We start from the raw sequence: 21,013 nt of genomic DNA, 5'->3' as shown, positions 1-21,013 counted from the left end.
CATGCATATACACATACATGATCATACATACACATATACATACACACATGCACACACATATACAAACAACATCCACATGCAGATAGACAGCACCTACTGCACTCGGTGTGTTATGGAAACAAGAGAGTAGAAGTCATGAAGCTGTCAGGAAAATGGGGGGAGGGGATCCACTGTCAGGAGTTGAATCGGAAAAGAGTGGATTTAATCTAAATACATTGTATTCATGTGAGAAATTTTAAGCAAATGTTTAATAAAAGTTAAATTTTTAGTTTAAAACTTTTTAAAAATTAAGACTCAGTCCAACAGGTCTCATCTCCAAAACTTCAGACTCGGTGGCACTCTGTGGTGTCTGAAAGGTCACATTTCCTGCACTGCGATGGTAGCCTGTGGGTCCAGAAACCACACCCTGAGGGTGTGAGACTAGTGTTCCATCTACTCTCTCACCAGCTCGTTTACTAAACACCAATCAGCTTCCCAGCACGGAGAAGAAGAGCAGCAGAGCCGACCTCATATGCACTAACACCTCCCTACACTGTGCCAAAATCTCTACAGTGTGGTCATCTGCCCCATGCTTGGTAAGTTGGCATCTTTCCTCTTTAAAATAGATAAAAATGTCACAGCCAAAAGAGATGAATCAACCTGGTAGATTATATGCACAGGAGTCAAAATTAGGACCTGAACTGCCAAAACCTAATAAAATAAAAAACATAAATAAAATAGTTTTAAAGAAATAAATAAAGCCCTGAGTGAAAACTATCTACAAGTACATAGAATTCATGCAGGGATGAGCAAAGGGTTACAATCCAGAGTACATGCTGGGGCAAGCCACAGAGTGCTACACCCAGAGGGGTAGGAAGGTTTTGTTAGGAGAAAAATAAAAAGGAGGAATCTATATGAGCAGCCTGGCTGCAAAATGCATTGGCTTTGGAGACCTGAGGCCAGCGCTGCTGCGGCCCCTTGGTGGGCCGCTCGGGAAAAGCTTCTTTTCTAAATGACTGACACCTTAAATCATGTTAAAAGTGAGGAACTCGGTGGAGAACATGCTGGCAAGGGTTACATTTGTTTCTCTTCTGTTTGAGCTGTCAAATGGCACCAGCAGACACTGTCCTGTAGCCGGTACTGCCCTGTAATGCTGAAGAGTTTGCACATGACAAGGAGTCTGTCTAATGCTCCTAGACATGAAATAATTTGTCCAATCTCACCCTACTAGGAAACACCTTACAATTTAACCCCAGTCTTTCCAGCATGGCCACCTTTCTCCACATTAAAGACTATAAGGCCAGGGGCTGAGGAGATGGCTTAGTGACACACTTGTCAGCAAGCATGAGGACCTGGGTTCCACCCACAGAATCTATGCTAAAAAAGCCAGGCATGGCTCTCAACAGCACGGAGACCTCAATGATCATGTTTGCCTCTTCAGTCCTTACCCAAGCCTCTGAATAAAATGTTTTGAGCCCTTCAAAACAAACATGGTAGCATGCCCTTACAACCCCGGTGCTGAGGGTGGGGCCACCCTAGCTTATTTGCAATCTCTATGCTAGTGAGAAGCCTTGTCTCAAAAGCACAGTCCTCTGGCTCTACACACAGACATAGCCTTAGTGGTATCTCACTGAAAAGCCTTCTAGCGTTACAAGGTCACTCTCCACCCTCATCAGCATGAGGTTATGTAAAGTTGTCTTGTGTGTCTTAGAACCAGCAGCAGCAGCAGTAACAGCCCCAGCAGCAGCACCAGCAGCACCAGCAGCACCAGCACCACCAGCAGCACCAGCACCACCAGCACCACCAGCACCACCAGCACCACCAGCACCACCAGCACCACCAGCACCACCAGCACCACCAGCACCACCAGCAGCAGCAACAACAGCAGCACCACCACTGTTTCCTAAGAAACGTAGAGGGAAATGCAGATACAGGATGCTGAAGACTGACTTGAAAGTGTAGACAGCTCAATTGTACTATAATCCAACTACGTTTATCATTTAACTTTTTTCTTGTTTTAAAGTGGACCTATTCATTCATTCGTTCGTTCTCTTACAGCAGGATGCAGAAGGTGCCATGACGTGCATATAGAATTCAGAGGGCAACTTGTAAATGTCATTTCTCTGATTCCACCATGTGGGTCCTGGGAAATGAACCCATTTCATCAGGCTTGCCTGTAGGTGCAGATAAAGACGCAGTAGAGGCTCACTGAGCTACCTCGCCAGCCCCTCCTTTTTCTGTAATCAGAATGGAAAAGGGGGTCTTGAAAAGAGGGCTTTCAAATCCCAAGGGCATGGGATTCAAATGAATCAAGCTCATACCAATTCCTGTACACAGCAAGTGTCATTAAATGTAACCATTTCTGTCCCTTTATGGTTTGGTCAATCTCAAAGAATGAAGCTTTCCCTGATCCCTGTGCACGGCTGTTACCCCGTCATCAGGGGGAGAAACAAGCTGTGTAATTACCATTTGAGACATGAATCATCACTTACGGGGCCCAGACCTATGTGACTCTATAAAAGGAGCCCGGGGTCCAGATGCAAATGTGCACTGTCTGCCATCCCTGGGCTGATACAATCACCAAGCCGCCGAGAGGAGATGAAGGTGCTACCTGCTTCTGGCCTTGCTGTCCTTGTCACAGCTTTAAAGTTTGCCACTGCAGCCCCCAACCTACTGGCACCCACCCCTAGGACCTTCAGGAGCAACTATCACCTCGCACAGGTTTGTGACTCTCCGCCCCACCCCTTCTTCCCTCTCCTTACCCAGAACAACCAACAGGGCATAAGAAGAAAGTAAACAAAAAAATTTTATTTTAAAAAAATCACTTTACAACTCCACAGAAGCCCAATGAGTCCTGTCATCTAAGGTTACTGCCTGGAGCCTATAAGGTGCCTGAGTCACGCGGCTGAGTTAACAGCTGAATATAATATCTGTGTAAGTGGCTCGCATTATACAGAGCTTGAGTGTGGTTATACAGCATATGAAGCTCAAAAACAAGTATTTGAGGAAAAATAAGATCAGAAATAGAAAGAATGAGGTAGGCTGCGAATTTAGTACTGAGTGCCTGGCAGCCACAAGAAAAAGGTTTTTTACATTCAAATTTTGAAAAATGACTGTTTATGGTCAAGGTAACCTTGGTCAGAATTAAGACAGGCCACACTTCCTTTTCATTTGGGAGTCTTTTCTCCCTAGACTGTGTTTCTCCACAATCTTTTCCTAACTTTACTTTCTGCCTTGTGGTATCTCCCATCTGACTGTGGTATGAAGGAACTGCTACAACCAACCATGATAGAATTTTGTAAATATTCCATGGCTGAAAGTACAAATACACAGAAGTTAGTTAAAAGAGAATAGTGGTTCTTAACCTGTAGAAATGGATTTCTAATGACAGAAATGCTAGTGATAGAAAACGGTGTTTGCAGATGTGCCATCTGGCCTGAGTATCTGATGAAACTACAGTTTACATGTGGTTCTGTCTTGGCCTGGATCTACTGTCCTTCTGTCCAGCTGTGCCCATGGTCAGCTTGGGCCCAAGAGCTAAAGACCTATGCACAGTGAACTGTCCCCCATGCACACTGGACTGTCCCTATGCACACTGCACTGTCCCTATCCATACTGGACTGTCCCTATGCACACTGGACTGTCCCCATGTACACTGGGCTGTCACCTATGTACACTGGGCTGTCCCTATGCACACTGCACTGTCCCTATCCATACTGGACTGTCCCTGTGCACACTGGACTGTACCCATGCACACTGCACTGTCCCCATGCACACTAGACTGTCCCTATGCACACTGGACTGTCCCTATGCATACTGGACTGTCCCCATGCACACTGGACTGTCCCCATGCACACTGCACTGTCTCTATGCACACTGGACTGTCCACATGCACACTGGTCTGTCCCTATGCACACTGCACTGTCCCTATGCACACTGGACTGTCCCCATGCACACTGGACTGTCTCTATGCACACTGCACTGTCCCTATGCACACTGGACTGTCCCTATGCACACTGGACTGTCCACATGCACACTGCACTGTCCCTATGCACACTGGACTATCCCTATACACACTGGGCTGTCCCTATTCACACTTGACTGTCCCTATACACACTGGGCTGTCCCCATGCACACTGAACTGTCCCTATGGACACTGGACTGTCCCTATCCACACTGGACTGTCCCTATACACACTGGGCTGTCCCCATGCACACTGAACTGTCCCTATGGACACTGGACTGTCCCTATCCACACTGGACTGTCCCTATGCACACTGGACTGTCCACATGCACACTTCACTGTCCCTATGCACACTGGACTATCCCTATCCACACTGCACTGTCCCTATTCACACTTGACTGTCCCTATACACACTGGGCTGTCTCCATGCACACTGGGCTGTCCCCATGCACACTGGGCTGTCCCCATGCACACTGAACTGTCCCTATGAACACTGGACTGTCCCCATCAATTGTTTTGCCACTCACTCATTCCGGTTGACCAATTTCTTTTACAACATGAGAGCAGTCAGGGAACATTTGCCATAGCAATTCTGCGTATAATTAATAGAAGATGCCAATATCAATAGGAGATGTCCCCTTCATAGAAGATGACCACCTCCATTGACAACATAAACCGTAGATGCCCACTTCCACAGAAATGCCAATGCCAACAGTAGGTGCCCATTTGAGTCAAACTTTCTTTGACCATAGCATGTGTAGATGAACCCAGTTCTAAGTAGCTCTGGGTACTAAAATTATAAATTGTGCTTTACTGCGACCCTAATGGGTCCTTTCTCTCCTAATGTAATTTCTCCCTCTAGAATCATGCTTTTCTATAAAATTTTTGTGATGCCCTGACACATATAGCAGGCTGGTGCTCAGCCAGAATAGGACCCATCCAGTGAGAGGCTCTAATCCTAGCTCAGGGTTTGGGAAAATGTCATTCTAGCAGCCAGTCCTGAGCAGATCATTGCACAAGCTTTTGTGCTGTAACAGCTGACTATGGTCTGTAGAACCAAAAACATTGACCACAGCCCTTTACAGAGAGACTAAAGTGGTTCCATTCTAGATGGGAATGAAGTCAGAAAGTTTTGGTGAAGGCATCTTTCCTAGTCTGACCAGTCAGGGTTCTGTTGGTGGGGAGAAAAGCACATTTCAAAAGAATGGTGTGGACAGGTTGCTGGAGACTATTAGAACATTTTTATTCTTTTCTCTCCATTATGCCCTCGGTGTCATGAAAATTTGTCCATACCTTGTCACCTGGTTCCCACTGCAGAGGTTCTGGAACGACCTCTGGAAAGCTCTGGAAAGACCATTTCTCTTGGAGGACAAAGATGAGGTCAGATCTCTCATGTTGGGCCAGAAACTAGAAACAATCTATGAACCATCTTGTAGCTTACAGAAATATCCACCGGCCTTGTGAGGTTACAGAATCACAAATGCAAACCAGCCATTTATATTCTGTTACTGTTACCTCGCTGAGCAGTGTGAGTAAAGAGAGTGAGCCAAAATCTCTGCTCTCATGGCACTGACAGGAGGGAGCAGGGAAGCTGGAAGGGTGCAGTGAGAAGGCACATAAGTCACTCCAGTGCTCAAGCTTGTTTGAGAAAGTGGGAAGAGACACTAAGAAAGATATAGGAGCTGACTGAGACTGTGGGCAGTCCGGGGAAGACGCTCAGAGACAGCCACATCTGGGACAAACCTGAACTGTAGAAAGAACTCACCCTACAAAATCCTGGAGACAGAGCAAGCTGGAAAAAATCTTCAAATGCAGGAGTCCAGCATAGAGGAGTGTTGGGTACAGTCACCATGTGGCTCAAGCTAAGAGCCCATGGAAGAGGTCACGAGGTCATGAACAACTATGAAGTGTCTTCCACACTGGTCTTTTCTTTCTAAAAATCACTAGCTAAGAAATATAACACCAAAGACCTCTGCCCCCAAACCCACAGACATAAACATCTGCACATGAGAACTTAATTCTTACTTCATTTATTTATTGTTCAGTTGTATCCTTAAATTAAGATTTATTAATCTGCATTGAGGCTATGAAAATGATACAATAGGCTATAGGTATAGTGTGAATGAACTAAGGATATAGCTCAATAGTAGAGCACTTGCCTAACATGGCCGAGATCCTGGGTTCAATCCTAGTCACACACACGCACACGCACACGCACACGCACACGCACACGCACACGCACACACACAAATCGAGAGAGAGGAGAGAGAGAAAGAGAGAGAGAGAGTGCCTAACCTCTTCCTACAATTAAGGATTCATCTATTTTAAGGGGTGTGCTTGCTTTCTAAAATAGCGTAAATGTTTCTTGGTTTCTGATGCTGGTGTATCTTGATAACCTCATCACAGGTTCAAAATATCGTGAGTCAAACAGCTTACCAAAAGCCTTTGTTTAATAACACAGCAGCTTGTTACTGTGCAGCTCAGAGCTGTGGTTTGTGGCTAAGGCTCAGGATCCAGAGAGAAACCCTCATTGTACACTGGCCAGCCTCAGAAAGACCAAGAGGCAAAATTTGCAGTGTGGTTTGTACCGAGATAACCTCACTTTCACCCTGTTATGCAGTCAAAAATCATTAAGTCAGCCTATTCTAACACGGGAACTATCTAGTGGTGCTGGTATAACATTTAAAACAGTCTTCTAAATTGTCTCTAAAAGTAGTATAACTCTCATTTACCATGTAGTCATGAGAAATTAAACCATGCAAAAGAAACTCCTGGACTACGGGCCCCTTGGTACCACTCTGTTTTCTGTGATAAAAATTTTTAATTGTCATTATCTTTAAATATTGAATTCTACTTTTCCCACTCCCATGTAGTTTAAGACTCAGTTTCAGGGCATCCAGTGCTGTCTTACGGCCTTTACAGGTTCCTCCATGTACATGGTGCACACACGTTTACTCAAGAACATACACATACATACAAAACTTTAAAAAATACTTAAACTACATAAATTAACAAAAAAAAATCACAAATATTTCTGAATATGTGTACATTAGCGTTGCCTTCCCCATTGCTTTTTTTTATCCTCACACTGGTGTGATCAGTTATCAGTAGACAAGTTCGAAGGCTGGAGCTGGCAAGAAAGCTAAAGTAAGAGAAATTCAAAGAATTGCGCCGCCGGCATGTTTGTGGGGCAGCCTGCGGGAGCCTATAGTTTTTCAGGAAGTGTCGAAGTTGTTACAAATCTCTTTGAATGACTCTTAGATGAAAATAGAAAAAAATGATGGAGAAAGTACACCCTAGCCATTCCTTAGCCCAGCTACAGTCAGGAGGCACATTTCTAAATGTCTTTAGATGCTGGCAGGGAGGTGGGACCATCAGCCAGCAGATGGGGGCCGTCTTAGCCTCCCTTACTTCTATCCATCAAACGCTAGAAAAGAGGCTGGCAGAGGGTGGCTTAGAAGAGAATGCTGTGACTTAGTGGTTTTGCAGCATAGGGTGCTGGGCAACTGCAAGGCACAGCATGAAAGTGGTGGCCTACAGGGCAGGAAAGATCTACATGGATCTCCAAGTGCCAAAGGGAGCATTTGAGTCCAGAAAGGATGCCAAAGCCTTGTCAACAGCGCTGGCAAGAAAGTCCCCAGAATGTTAGACTCTCCTTAATTTAGAACATATGACAGTCCTCCAAACACCTACCTTAGAAGCCCACTAAGACACCGTCTCCTTGATGTCATTGCAGTGGTGAGGTTCTGTTCCTTCATTAAGTAGGAACAACTCCTGATTTTATTTCATTAAACTTGACTGTTCTTCTATCTATTAAGTTCAGCCTTAAACCTTTAAAGCTATAGGTTAGGCATCCGATGCCTATTTTAAAGAAAAAGAAAAACATTTTATTATAAAAAATTGTGTAGATCACAGCAGAAAACAAAAACTATAATCAAAAGTGAAATGCTCCAAGTGTCTGTAGGTTTCAAATGGACAGCTATTACTCAAGGCAAGACTTGGGACAAGGCAAGCAAATGCCTAGTTTTGGTTTGGGGGTTCATATGTCTATTTTCTAACTCTTTATATATTCTTTGAGAATTTCATACATGCAAACAGTATATTTTGACAATATCCACCCCAACCTCTAGCTCCTTGCAGATCCTGTCCGTGCCCCCCCATCCCGACTTCACATTCTTTCTTTTTTAATAAATAGCCCACCAAGTCACTAAGTGCCACCCATACACTCATGGGTATGGCCCATCCCTGAGGGAGTGGTCAATCTGTCATGGACCACCCAACTAAGAACACTGACTCTCCCTCCTCTGCTAGGGGTGGAAGTGGGGTATCATATGTCCCTCACCCCTAAGATCTTGTTAGCATATAGCTTTGGCATTGATTTGAGGGTTGGGGGGTGCCCAGTGTTTACATAAATGTTTTATCTATCTTGATTATCGAGTCTGTATTAATCCTCTCATTGGTTTCCCCCACCCTTGTCTGTGACTGCGTCACTTTAACAGTAGCAGTAAATATAGTCTTTGCCTAATTGATCATGAACATCTCCCTTCTATGATCACACCTCATGAAGCAGACATCGGGAGGTCAAGTATAGCACATTCTCTAACAAGGGGAGAAAATCCGTGAAACCGAAACATCTCGGAAATACAGAGCCACTGGTCTTAGGCGCACTTCTCTTATTCAAGGTACTTCATCTTATTCAAGGCACATAATGGAGACATCACTTTAAGTTGCTGCAGCAGCAACTTGCGCACAAACAAGGAGCCTTCAAAGCAGCTTCATCCTGAAACAAACATAAAATCCCTAAGCACAGATGGAGGCAGAGCCAAATTCCCTGACCTCCTGAGCTCTTCGGTCTTGGTGGAGTGATGGAGAAAGGCCTTCCCTTTTCTCATAGAGACTTGTCTTAGCTACACCTATTCATTTTTATTTATGTCCATGTGTTTGTAGAGGGTATACCACATATGTGTGCGCTCACAAAGAGGGCATCAGATCTCCTGGAGCTGCTGTTACTAGCAGCTGCAAACCACCCAGCCTGGGAACCAAATGCAGGTCCTCTGGAAGAGCAACAAGCACTTTTAACTGCTGAACCATCCCTCTTTCTCATTAGCGAAACTTAAGAGGTGACCACCACAAAGTAAACTCTTCTCACGGGCAGGACACCAAGTTAGGGAACAGAGCGTGAACAATAACTACAGAAAGCTTGTGGGCATAGGAGAGCATAAAAGGGGATGTAATATAATTGTCTATATTTGCCTATAATTGCCCCACCCACAGACAACCAACACTAACCCACTGGACCTCTCTACCTCCCTTCATCACTTACTGCATGTGCTTAACCTCTGAAATTGCTATAATCTGATAGAGGTTTCTCCTCTGTTTTACTGTGTTGTTGTTTCACTGAGAACATTCTCTGTGTCATTAAATATTTAGCTTTCAAAAATATGACCTTAAGATAGACCTCATTGATTATTATTTATCATGTGCCACGCGATATATAATAATATTTCTAACAAGTTCCCTGTGGTGGGTGGGGATGTAGCTCAGTAGTAGAGCATTTGCACAAGCCAAAGCCTCCAGGTTCATGCCCAGCACTACAAAACCAAACAACCCCCCTACTGTAAAACATAAAACTTGCTGCCAACTGCCTTTGTGCAGCCCTGTGAAGCTCAGGTCACCCCAATCCCAACTGAACATCCACATTAGTGGTGAACATGGTATAGAGCTTTGAAGTCTGTTCCTACAGGTGAAACTTAATCATTTGGGAAGGGGAATATTTTTCTATTTGTTTTTTTACGATTTCGTATGTGTATGTAATGTATTTTGACCATATTCACCCACTGGAACGTGGTCAACCTATCAGAAGGCATACCTCTAAAGAAACCTGATCCTCCTTCGCTTAGCAGCCATCACTGCACAATGCCTCAGCCAGGGAGGGGCTGATGGGCTCTTGCATCCTGCCAGAAAGTTGACTGGCTTGGCTTTCTGCAATCCCAGCTGTCATAGGCGGAGGTCCTGCTGTGTCCAGAAGACACTGCTCCATCCCAGTCCTCCATGGACAATGTCTCTCAATCTTTCCTCTCCCTCTTCCATAATGTTCCCTGAGTCTCATTTACAGAGAGGATATTCAAGAAGCATAATAATTTATGGCTTGTTTTCTTAGCCTCTGTGGGCATCAAACCTGTTTCAGGAAACCCAACCTATTTGTTAAAATCTTCAGCCTAAACTGGGCAGTGGTGACAAACACCTTTAATCCTAGCACTTGGGAGGCAGAGACCTCTGTGAGTTTGAGGCCTGCCTGGTCTACGAGTTCCAGGACAGCCAGGACTACACAGAAAAACTCTATTTTGGAAAAAAACAAAAAAAAGAATATTCAGCCTATACATTGGCCTCTTACCTTTGTGTCTAATGAGAGGTTGAAACATAAATACTCTTGAAGAAAAAAACATACTTACTTCATATTACATACCATGTATCCCACATTATGTGATTAACAATGACATACCAAGCCAGGAAATGGTGGGCACTCCTTATCCCAGGACTTGGGAGGCAGAGGCAAACAGATCTCTGCAAGTTCAAGGCCAGCTTGGTCTACAAATCAAGTTCCAGGACAGCCAGGGCTACAAAGGGAAACCTGTCTCAAAAAAAAAAAAATTATTTAAAAAAAATAAAAAGAATGGCACAGCAACATCAACCTGTGGTCTCCACATGTAACCCACACAAACAATTGCACACTCGTGCACATGTGTACACACACACATACCCAGAAACTAAGGGATGGAGAAAGAAAAGTAACAGTCTACACATCTCAGTACTCATTAATAATGTTGGACATACCTAAGTGTCATCTGTACAAATATGTCTAAGTTATTTTAATAAAAATATATGCCCTATTTTTATATCAAGAATATCATCCCCTATCTTAGCTGAGTATGAGTGTTCTCCAACCACATAGATGAGTCAGCCTGCCTCTCCATTTCAGGCCTATCTTGACAAGTATTACACAAAGAAAGGAGGCCCCCAGGCTGGCGAGATGGTGGCAAGAGGAAGCAACCCCATGGTCAGAAAGATTAAGGAGCTACAAATGTTCTTTGGCCTCAAAGTCACTGGGAAGTTGGACCAGAATACAATGGATGTGATCAAGAAGCCTCGCTGTGGAGTTCCTGATGTGGCTAACTACCGCCTCTTCCCAGGTGAACCCAAATGGAAAAAAAATATTTTGACATACAGGTAATGAGTCTTTCCCAATTCAAAGAGAAGGAAACATCTTGTCCTTTTCTTTTCTGTCCACAATCTCTTTCTTTTGATCTGTAGGAAAGGCAAAATCCCCAACAGCCAGAAGAAAGAATAGCACCGATTTTTGTTGAAACCTCTAATCCCAGGATAATGGTCCACTTTACCCATTACAGGTCTGACCATTTGGGAACAACTCAGTGATAGTTTAAAGTGAACTAACCTAGGTAGCATTGAGAATCTTTTAATCTGCCCAGCTGAGCTAGGTTAATCAGCCAGCTCAAGTCAATGAGAGACCATCTCAGAGAAACAAGATGGATGTCTCCTGAGGAACAACAGGCAAGTGTTCGCATGGGTACACACACACACACACACACACACACACACACACACACACACACAAGATTCCACTAATCATTTGCTGGTGGTCTTGGCTATAATAGGCACTCCGTTTATTGAATATAAGAGTGAATAGCTTCGCTTTCTTTCTGGTCTTTAAGGGGAGACAGACATGCAATCAGGGGGAGAAAAGTGGCCTCAGAATGGGACCTGAGGCAGCAGTAGGAAGAGCTATCAACTTGCCTAGTCATAGAACCCGACCCTGATTTAAAAGTAGTCAAAGCTCCAAGTGGTTGGAGGTCCTGGCACTGCTTCATCTTCTTCATCTTCCTGTTTAGGTCAAGAAGACCTGCCCAATGAGAATTTTTGTCCTTCTTCCTTGGGTTCTGGGTATTGAGAGCCAGTTTCCCACTCTGGCTTCCTTGCTCCACTTCCAGGGTTCATTCACAGGTTAGCCCAGTCTACATGCATCACCAAGGTGTACTCCTCAGCCTCAGTGTGTTTAAAGAAGGTAGGTGAGGCTGTCTTGTTCCAGCCTCACATAGACCTAGTAAGTGTAGCTTTGGGTGGTTCTATGCTAGAGTTTTGTAAAAGTTAGATCATATCCAAGCAGAATCCCCACCAACCAAGCTGAGTTTTGGGGCTACCATGTTGGGTGACACTTATCTCTCAACACCCCAGTACACTACTGAAACTGGAGTGGAGGACACAGCAAGGGGAGAGGTGGCACCTGGGGCACCTGGGGCACCTGGGGCACCTGGGGCACATGGGGCACCTGGGGCACCTGGGGCACCTGGGGCACCTGGGGCATGTGGGGCACCTGGGGCACCTGGGACACCTGGGGCAGGGGAGGCAGCCTGAGCAGTGAGAACTAGCCATTGAGAAAGTCAGAATCTGAACAGGTTACCTTTCCAGGATCGCCACATCTGCATGACATATGGACATGAGGAAGGGCTGGGCTGTAGCAAACTCCATGGGTTGGTGCAGAACAACTTCCTACCGACTCCCAGGGGCCAACTACAATGGCAGGAATTGTGGGGTCTGTTGTTATGTTTCCAAGAACTCTGTGTGCTTGCTGCTAAGAAATAACTATATGCAACGATGCAAATTTACAATTAAATTATATTTTAAAGCAAGCATAAGCAAGACATTACTTCCTATCATTGCATTTTATTATCACCTAGACTCACAAGCTTATCCACCATTTCTATGTCTATGTCTCTGTTGCCTGGTTAGTCTCCACACTACACACTGGCTTCTTGATGGTTGCCAATGTGTCAATCCTCCCAGTAGGTCATTATTTACAATACAGAAACTAGCAAGCCATACTGCTCTGGGGAACCCTTGAGAAGTTGGCTGAGCAGTCTGTTAACTGCTATTAGATTCTATATCCACAAGGTGCCACTGGGAACAAAGAAAGCAAAACAACAAGATGGCTCGTGAAAGGTTAACCAAGGTCTGAGAAACAAAAGTTAAGGGCTTAAAAAAAATAAAATAAATTTATGAAGGATTTTTCTCATTTTTTCGGCTGTGTCCCAGAATGTTTGACTATAGACAGCATGACACTTGGAGATGTGCAGCATTCTGTAACGAATAACACAACCCGAAACCAACAACTGTCAACACTACAGACAAGCCCCCAGCACCAGCTCACCTCTCCAAGACCCTAGAGGCTGTCTTGATACTTTGCAGTTCCTGGATGTCAGAATAGCATCTTGGAACAAACACCAGATGATTAAACATGAAAAACCACAGCAGTGCACTCATGTGCACAGCTTTGAAGGCAGACAGAAGGCTGGACTAAGGTTTCTGTCTAACCACAAAATGCAGGCCTTGATCATCATCATTACTGGCCTCCTCAGGATGGTGAGGGCTAGATAACACACCACATTAAAGATGCCTAGAACCCCGTCTAGCACAGAGTGCATCTTCAAAGAGCACTGCCTATGATTATCATCTGCTCATGCATTCTTCAATCTGTAGGCCCTGGGTCAGGATTTTCTCCACTTCTTCTTCTTCTCTGGCATTATTCTTTTCCCCATCCTTATCCTGGCTGGCTCAACTTTCATCTTCAACCCAGGAATGCAGTTGATCTGCCTATCATAGAAAGGAATAACAAGGTACTGACTGTCTAACCTGGTCCTAAATCATGGGCTTTCATGGCAAAGGGGTACGCCATGGTTTTATAGCATTAAATAGTCCAGAACTGAGAGCAATTTTCCATCCTGTCTGTTGGTCCATCTTTTGAGCACCCTGGGATTTTGACTATGCATGCTCGTTGGAATCATATTACCTGCATGAGAATAATCTAAGACAATTTACTAAAATACAGATTTCAAGACTAGACCGTTATGTTCAACAAGCTTGCTAGGTAGTTGTTGTAGAGCCTAAAGTTGAGAATCCCTGCATATCCTTAGACAGCCAGCCTCTGTCCTTCCACTTGCCAAGCACCTCACCTGTGTAAGACACTGGAGCCAAAGGTAGAGAAAGTATGAGTGACCTCACTCCGGCCTCCAAACTTGGCTGCTGAACTTGTACAGCCATTATGCCAGCCCAGCCCAGCCCAGAATTCCAGGTGAAGTTCTCTCACTGCACTTCAGTGAACCTCTTGATCTTCAGAGTGGAAGGAACTCTGAGATCCACCAATTTGGTTTCCACACACTGTGTGTCTAAAAATAGAGTTATACTTTCCTTCTGTTGTCAATCGGGGGCTTCCTGAAGGGTTCGAGCCTTTCTCAGCTCCAGCGAGCACTCTGTTTCTAGGCTAGCACATTCTCTTTAAGAAAAATACACACAGGGCTGGAGAGATATTTCAACAGTTAAAAGCACTGGCTGCTTTTGCAAAGGCCACAGGTTCAATTCTCAGAACCCACAAAGCAGCTAACAACCATCTGTAACTCCAGTTCCAGGGGGATCTGTTCATCTTCTGGCTTTCATTGGCATTGCACACACAAAATACACACAGGCAAAACACCAATTCACTAAAATAAAAATAAACCTGTTTTTAAAAGTTAAATTTTTAAAATTTAAAATTTTTTAAATGTAAAAACTAATGCTGTCCCTCTGTTTGTCTGTCTGTCTGTCTATGTCTCTGTCTCTCTCTCTCATACACACACAGACACACACAGACACAGACACACACACACACACACACACACACACACACTCTACTGCTCCACTTCCTAACCTGGGAAAATCTCATTGGCCTTTGATAAAGAATTTATAGCAAATCCTCAAATAACAACAAAAATTGCTTTTAGAAACCTAAAATGTCTCTGCCCTCTGGGTCTCTCCCTAGCATTCTGTGTGACATGAAACAATTCAAGCTGTTCCAAAGCACAGTAAGAACTACTAGTTCAGAAAAGGAGCGGTGACATTACACAGAGACGAAGGGGCTGTGGCCTGTGCAGTACCCTCCCCTCTCTGTTTGGGAACAGTCACTAAAACATAAACATCTGTTTCTTCTTTGTCCAGAGTCTCTAAGTACACGCCCTCCATGAGTCCCACTGAGGTGGACAAGGCTGTACAGATGGCCCTGCACGCGTGGAGTACAGCTGTTCCTCTGCACTTCGTTAGAATAAACTCTGGGGAAGCAGATATCATGATATCTTTCGAAACCGGAGGTACTGTACCATTTCTTGGGTTCTATCTTTAGTGCTAAGGAGAACTGCCTCAAACTTGCTCCTTGCACACATCTATGAAATGATCAGCACAGGACTCCATCACACAGTGTTGGGATGGGCAGAGGCAAAAAGCAACATCCTGCCAGAAGGTAGGACTGAGCAAGCTTAGCATTGTTCGTCACTTTAGCTTCCCCTGTGGGACAGACTCTTGGAAGTGCACTTTCACTGTGGCTTTGCCCCATGACAAGACAAGTTCTGTCCACTTTAGTTGTCCCACTAGCTAGGGGGTCACCTGACTTCAATGTTTCCCGTAACAACTTTAATCAATATCATCGGGTTCACTATTACCCAAGATTATCCTACCTGGAGTTCCCACTGAGGAAATCACTTCCCTAAGAACCCTGAGATATCCCCTATATGCCACCCCACCCAAAACTCTACACACACAAAACAGCTACAGAGATAGCGTTTGTGTCTCACCCATGCTTGAACACTGCCTTTAAGAAGTACACAAGACGCTTGCCTCTACCTACGTGTTCCTCCATCCCTCCAATCCCCGCACACCCTGCTACAGAGAAGCATGGCTTTGAACATGACTGGTAGAGCTCTGAGCCTTTGCAGAAAAACATATAGGAAGTAGACAGAGCCAGGGGCCCCTGACGTTCTCTCCAACAGTGACATTGACTGTCACTGCTTCTCCCTATCCAGATTCTGTTGCTGAGCGCCCGAGACCTTCTGAGCCTGGGCTTACTCCTATATGATTTTGCTGGGGCGGAAAGATTAAGGAGTTAGGGAGAGGAGATCAGGACAGTCATGAAATGGCCTTCAAAAATGGCCTTGAGTGGTCCTGTTCCTGCCAGGCATCCAAGGGCACTTGTTGAAATAGTAGGACATTGTAAGTCAAGGCAGACTTAGGGGACATGGTAATGACTCTTTTCATTTTTCAAGCTGGTATTCTGTCCCCTAGCACAAAAGCTGACCAGAGACCAGGCAGTCCTCGAAAACCCTCAGAACACACAGACCCGATTGAACTGCATCACAATTGATTTTGACTTGAGAAGTAGCATATTGAATTTGGGGTGTTGGCTTTAAAAACAATAAACAGGGTTAGAGAGGTGGCTCAGGTGGAGCCCTTGTTGTCAAGTCTGACTACCCCAGTTTGATCCCAGGAACCTGCATGGAAGGAGGAGAGAACCAGCTCCCACAAGTTGTCCTTTGATCTCCACACAACATTGCATGCACCCAGGCACATACACACATACAAAGTAAATAATTTTAAATTTAATTAATGATTTCATAAAATGAAATACAAATACCAATTTTTAAGTAACAAAAACTTGGTCATTGTCACCAAAATTCTGAGAAACTGTGAGCAGTAGTTTCTGTCACATTCTTCAAATGTTTTTCTTTTCTGTTGAATTCATAATTCTGTTAACTATGCATGATAGAACAAAACACGAAAATCTGTAGGTACTAAGATTATCCTGACTAACTTTACTTTCATAGACTTTAAACATGCAGGTTTATCAAAGTTGCAAAGACATTTTTGACACATAAATTATATTGTGTAACACAAATGAAAGCATGCACTTAGTTTAACAAGACTCCTCTCAAAGGAATCAGTTTTGGAAGTTCTTTCTGCCAACAAGACCATTTTTTATTTATTGGACTGGGTTGCTATCAAATGCCCCTCCATTCTTTCTCCTTCTGTAATCTGTGTGATAGTCTACCATATACTGTGTTGCAATAAAAACCATTACAACAAAGTTTTCAGTGCCGTCTTTGAAATACAAAATAGTCTTTTTATTTTTCAATTTCTTAATGTATATAAAACATATAATATATTATAATCATATTTTAAAATATCTATTTAAAAATAAATATTAGGGCTAGAGACATGGCTTGGCACTTAAGAGCACTTGCTATGCTGTAACTACAGCTCCAGGGAGATCTGCGACCTCTTCTGGCCTCCTTGGGCACTGCACTCATGTGCAGTATTCCCAGAGGAACACACACACACATAATTAAAAATATATCTTTAAAGATGAATATTGAAAAGTGCATTTAAGGGTCAATGCTGTCGAGAATGTTACCTACTTTTTGTGACCCCACTCCCAGAATTACTAGGCCTTAATCCAATTGATATTTCCTACTTAGATCATGGGGATTCCTACCCATTTGATGGGCCTCGAGGGACTCTGGCCCATGCATTTGCACCTGGAGAAGGCCTGGGAGGAGACACACATTTCGACAATGCTGAGAAGTGGACTATGGGAACGAATGGTATATATGCACAATTCACCATAACCTGGAAAATATTGTATCTTCTTCTGGGCCTCCATCATGAAACCTTGAGGTTCAACGTCCCAAGCCACCCTTTAACTAGGGAGGCTGGGTAGAAAAAACAAGTAAGCCAAAAATCCAGGAGGGAACACCACAGGGGGAAAACCCTCCCAAGCTGATGCTGTAGGCTAGCCTGTTCTCCGTTTCTTAGCATTTCAACTACAGAACCAGTCCCCTCCCAATGCACAGCTTGCCTCTTATTCAGGTGTACAAGATTTATGGCTCCTTACCCGTATGTGGAAACGAACTTTATTTAGAAATGAACCCAGGAAGTGAATTCGTAGTCCCCTAAGGAGTGTAACTGGGGAGGGTGTAAAGTTTCTAAAACGGTCACACAGATCGTCTAGAAACCTTCCCTGTGAGACATGCAAATGAGGGAGGCTGGAATAGCCACACACACTCAGGTATAGCCATTAGAATTCCAACTTTGGGGCGGTGGTGGCACACGCCTTTAATCCCAGCACTTGGGAGGCAGAGGCAGGAGGATGGATCTCTGAGTTCGAGGCCAGCCTGGTCTACAGAGCGAGTTCCAGGACAGCCAGTGCTACACAGAGAAACCCTGTCTCAAAAAAAAAAAAAAAAAACAGAGAAACCCTGTCTCCAAAAACCAAAAAAAAAAAAAAAAAAAATGAATTCCAACTTTGACGTCAATTAAAGTCTCAATTCCTGGTTCTACCAATTGTTAACTGTAACCATGAGTAAATTATTTCAACTCTCTGAACCTAGTTTCCTCATAGCATTGATTAAAACATTAAATGTGTATAATACTGAGTTGAATGAAAACAGATTCATTTTTAAGCAGTAAGTTAACCTTTTTATAACTGAATTTACCTTTGTGTGTAAGCCTATAATCTGCCTATTACAGAAGGTAATTTGATCTCATTGTACGATGTTCAATGTCTATGCAAGGTATTTTTTTTAATAAAACCAACTTATAGTATAAAAAAGAAGTAGACTGTAGGAGCAGAAAGTAATTTGAGCATTTAGGGTCCAAATCAATGCACTATTATACATTTCATTGCTACTGCTAACTACACAGCCCTCTGCTATCCCTCTGCCTACCATCACTGACTCGGAAGAGTCTTGTCTTACATTTCCCTCTCCCCTCAATGCCCCAGAAGAGTGAAGAAACTAAAATAGACCAAAGTCAGGAGAGCCAAGTGCTAGAACAACCCACCGACCTCTGAAACCTGTATGGGAAGCAGAATTAACTGTGGTGGGGCATAAAGTCTCCTGTAAGTCAAGAGAACGAAAACGAAAACCTGTGTTGATGCTTTCTCTCTCGTGTTGTTTAGGGTTCAATTTATTCACTGTTGCTGCTCATGAATTTGGCCATGCTCTGGGCCTGGGCCATTCCACAGACCCATCGGCACTGATGTACCCAACTTATAAGTACCAGAACCCCTATAGGTTTCATCTCCCCAAGGACGACGTGAAAGGAATCCAAGCATTATACGGTATGATCTCTTCACCATCTCGAACCCTGAAAGTGACAGGCATTCAGCCTACAAGTTAGAAGTGCACTTTTACAGGAGTCACTTGCTTAGACAAAGATGACTAGGGTCACCACCACAGCTTTGTCAGCTCATAGTGAAGCTTATCTACCAGTTAAAAGTGTTGCATGTTTCCTAAGATGCTGTTGCATTTTCCTTCCAGAGCATTCTGCATTCTGGCCATGAAAACCCTAAGAAAATGGTGTGTTTGCCTAACTTTCCAAAGCAAATAGAAATGTATGCATTTGAAGATAGAAGGCAGTGATTCATCTTATAGTTCACACACACACACACACACACACCACACACACGAACACACACAGACATGGACAAATGCACATTCATATGTGTGTGTGTGCATAACCGTTTATAGATAATTGGTCTTAGCTCCCTAACAATGGCAATCATGATATTCATAACCCTGCCACCTGACCACACAGTCTGCTGCTCGTAATGCACACTCACACTAGTCATCTACGCATGGCAAGGTTGTATGAGCTCTCATTTCATAACTGCGAACTTTTAAGGTTAAAGGCAGTACGGAATCTTAGGATATGTTTAAGTAGCAAATTAATTATGTAGGATAACAAAATAGCAACCACCTCTTAAATAATATTTTCATTAATTCTTTGAGCATTTTCATATACGTATACAATGACTTTTGATCATTGAGTCACTTCCTACACCTTGCCTTATACCCTCCCAAATTCACACGGGTTCCCTCTTTTTACAGCCTGCTAAGTCCAATTTCTAATGCCTGCATACTGGAGCATATTTGACCTAGTAAAGTCCACACCCATAGACAAAACTGACTTTCAAGTAGACATCAAATTTTAATAGTGTTCTGCCGGTATTACTTAGATCTCACACAGTATTTACAAGGGATTCTAGCACCCCTCCCAATTTACAATTGATGTGGCCAAGGCCTTAAGAAGTTAATTTATTTGTTTCTATCACATAACTAACAGCTAGAGATGCTGAGACTCAAGCCGAGGTCTGCCTGCCGTGGATAGCCATCTCCTTAAGACATTGCCATTTGCAGTGGGAATGTGTGCAAGCATCTAGAGTTCTCACAAGTAGATATGTACACGCTCTGAATTGTACACTTGCACTTTGAACCCTAGGGCCCCGGAAAACATTCCCAGGAAAGCCCACCATGCCCCATATACCACCTCACAAGCCATCCATCCCTGACCTTTGTGACTCCAGCTCATCCTTTGATGCGGTGACAATGTTGGGAAAGGAGCTTCTGTTCTTCAAGGATAGGTAAGTCCAAGATGCCCTCAGGCCTCAGCCCATCGCCAACCAACACCATTGCCTCAATGGCGGAAGAGCATGCAGTAGAGCGGGCAGTAGCGTCTTAGGAGATATACAACTGCACAGGTAGCTGAGGGTGGAGTACTGGTTTGGTCTGGAGACTTTGCTCAGTGCTTTCCAAAGAGTTGCAGTATTTATTTAACCTGCTTTGACCGTAGAGACTAGAATCTCCAATGTAGAAAAAAATAAAGAATGTAGTTGAAAGATAGCAAGTTGGTTTCCCTAGGCCATCAGCCCAAGTGTATCAGGCAACTGTTTGTTATTATGTGCCTAGTGAGAGGTGTAGTAAGGGTTCATTCAAAGTTGACAAGTGACAATTAGCTAGTTAGACAGATGAGTGGATGGGTGAATGCATGCATGCATGAGTGGAAGGATAATGGGGGTGGAAGGATGGATAGGTGGATGGGTGGATGGATGGATGGATGGATGGATGGATGGATGGATAGATGGGTGGATGGATGGTTGGGTGGATGAGTGATCAAATAGATACATACATAGGTAGGTAATTCTAATGAAAAGCTTTTCCTAAACTCCTCATTTTTTAGGCCTCAGGTTTTTTTTAATGTCTGTCAGCTGTCATCATCTGACTTCCGAGAGAGTCTGACAGTTGTCCTCATGATCCTTCCATGATTCTATGGAAGAAAATACAAACATAGCAACATTCACTCATATTCTTTCCTTTACTGGAGGAAATTTAATGGTACCAGGATAGACAGAGGACCTCAG

General features: G+C 43.8%; 1 protein-coding gene across 1 annotated transcript in view; it reads left to right on the top strand.

Moving 5' to 3' along the window:
* The first annotated feature begins 2,577 nt into the window (after positions 1-2,577).
* Mmp20 (matrix metallopeptidase 20) overlaps positions 2,578-21,013 on the top strand; it is a 44,113-nt gene continuing 25,677 nt past the window's right edge. The window contains exons 1-6 of the mRNA XM_076925918.1: positions 2,578-2,700; positions 10,922-11,169; positions 14,986-15,134; positions 17,292-17,417; positions 18,773-18,934; positions 20,095-20,236. Coding sequence (XP_076782033.1) covers positions 2,578-2,700; positions 10,922-11,169; positions 14,986-15,134; positions 17,292-17,417; positions 18,773-18,934; positions 20,095-20,236 — 950 coding nt within the window. The remainder of the gene's footprint in view (positions 2,701-10,921; positions 11,170-14,985; positions 15,135-17,291; positions 17,418-18,772; positions 18,935-20,094; positions 20,237-21,013) is intronic.

The sequence above is a fragment of the Arvicanthis niloticus genome, chromosome 27 (genome assembly GCF_011762505.2).
Source record: "Arvicanthis niloticus isolate mArvNil1 chromosome 27, mArvNil1.pat.X, whole genome shotgun sequence".
NCBI classification, from domain to species: domain Eukaryota; kingdom Metazoa; phylum Chordata; class Mammalia; order Rodentia; family Muridae; genus Arvicanthis; species Arvicanthis niloticus.
This window is presented reverse-complemented; position numbering and strand designations above follow the sequence as displayed.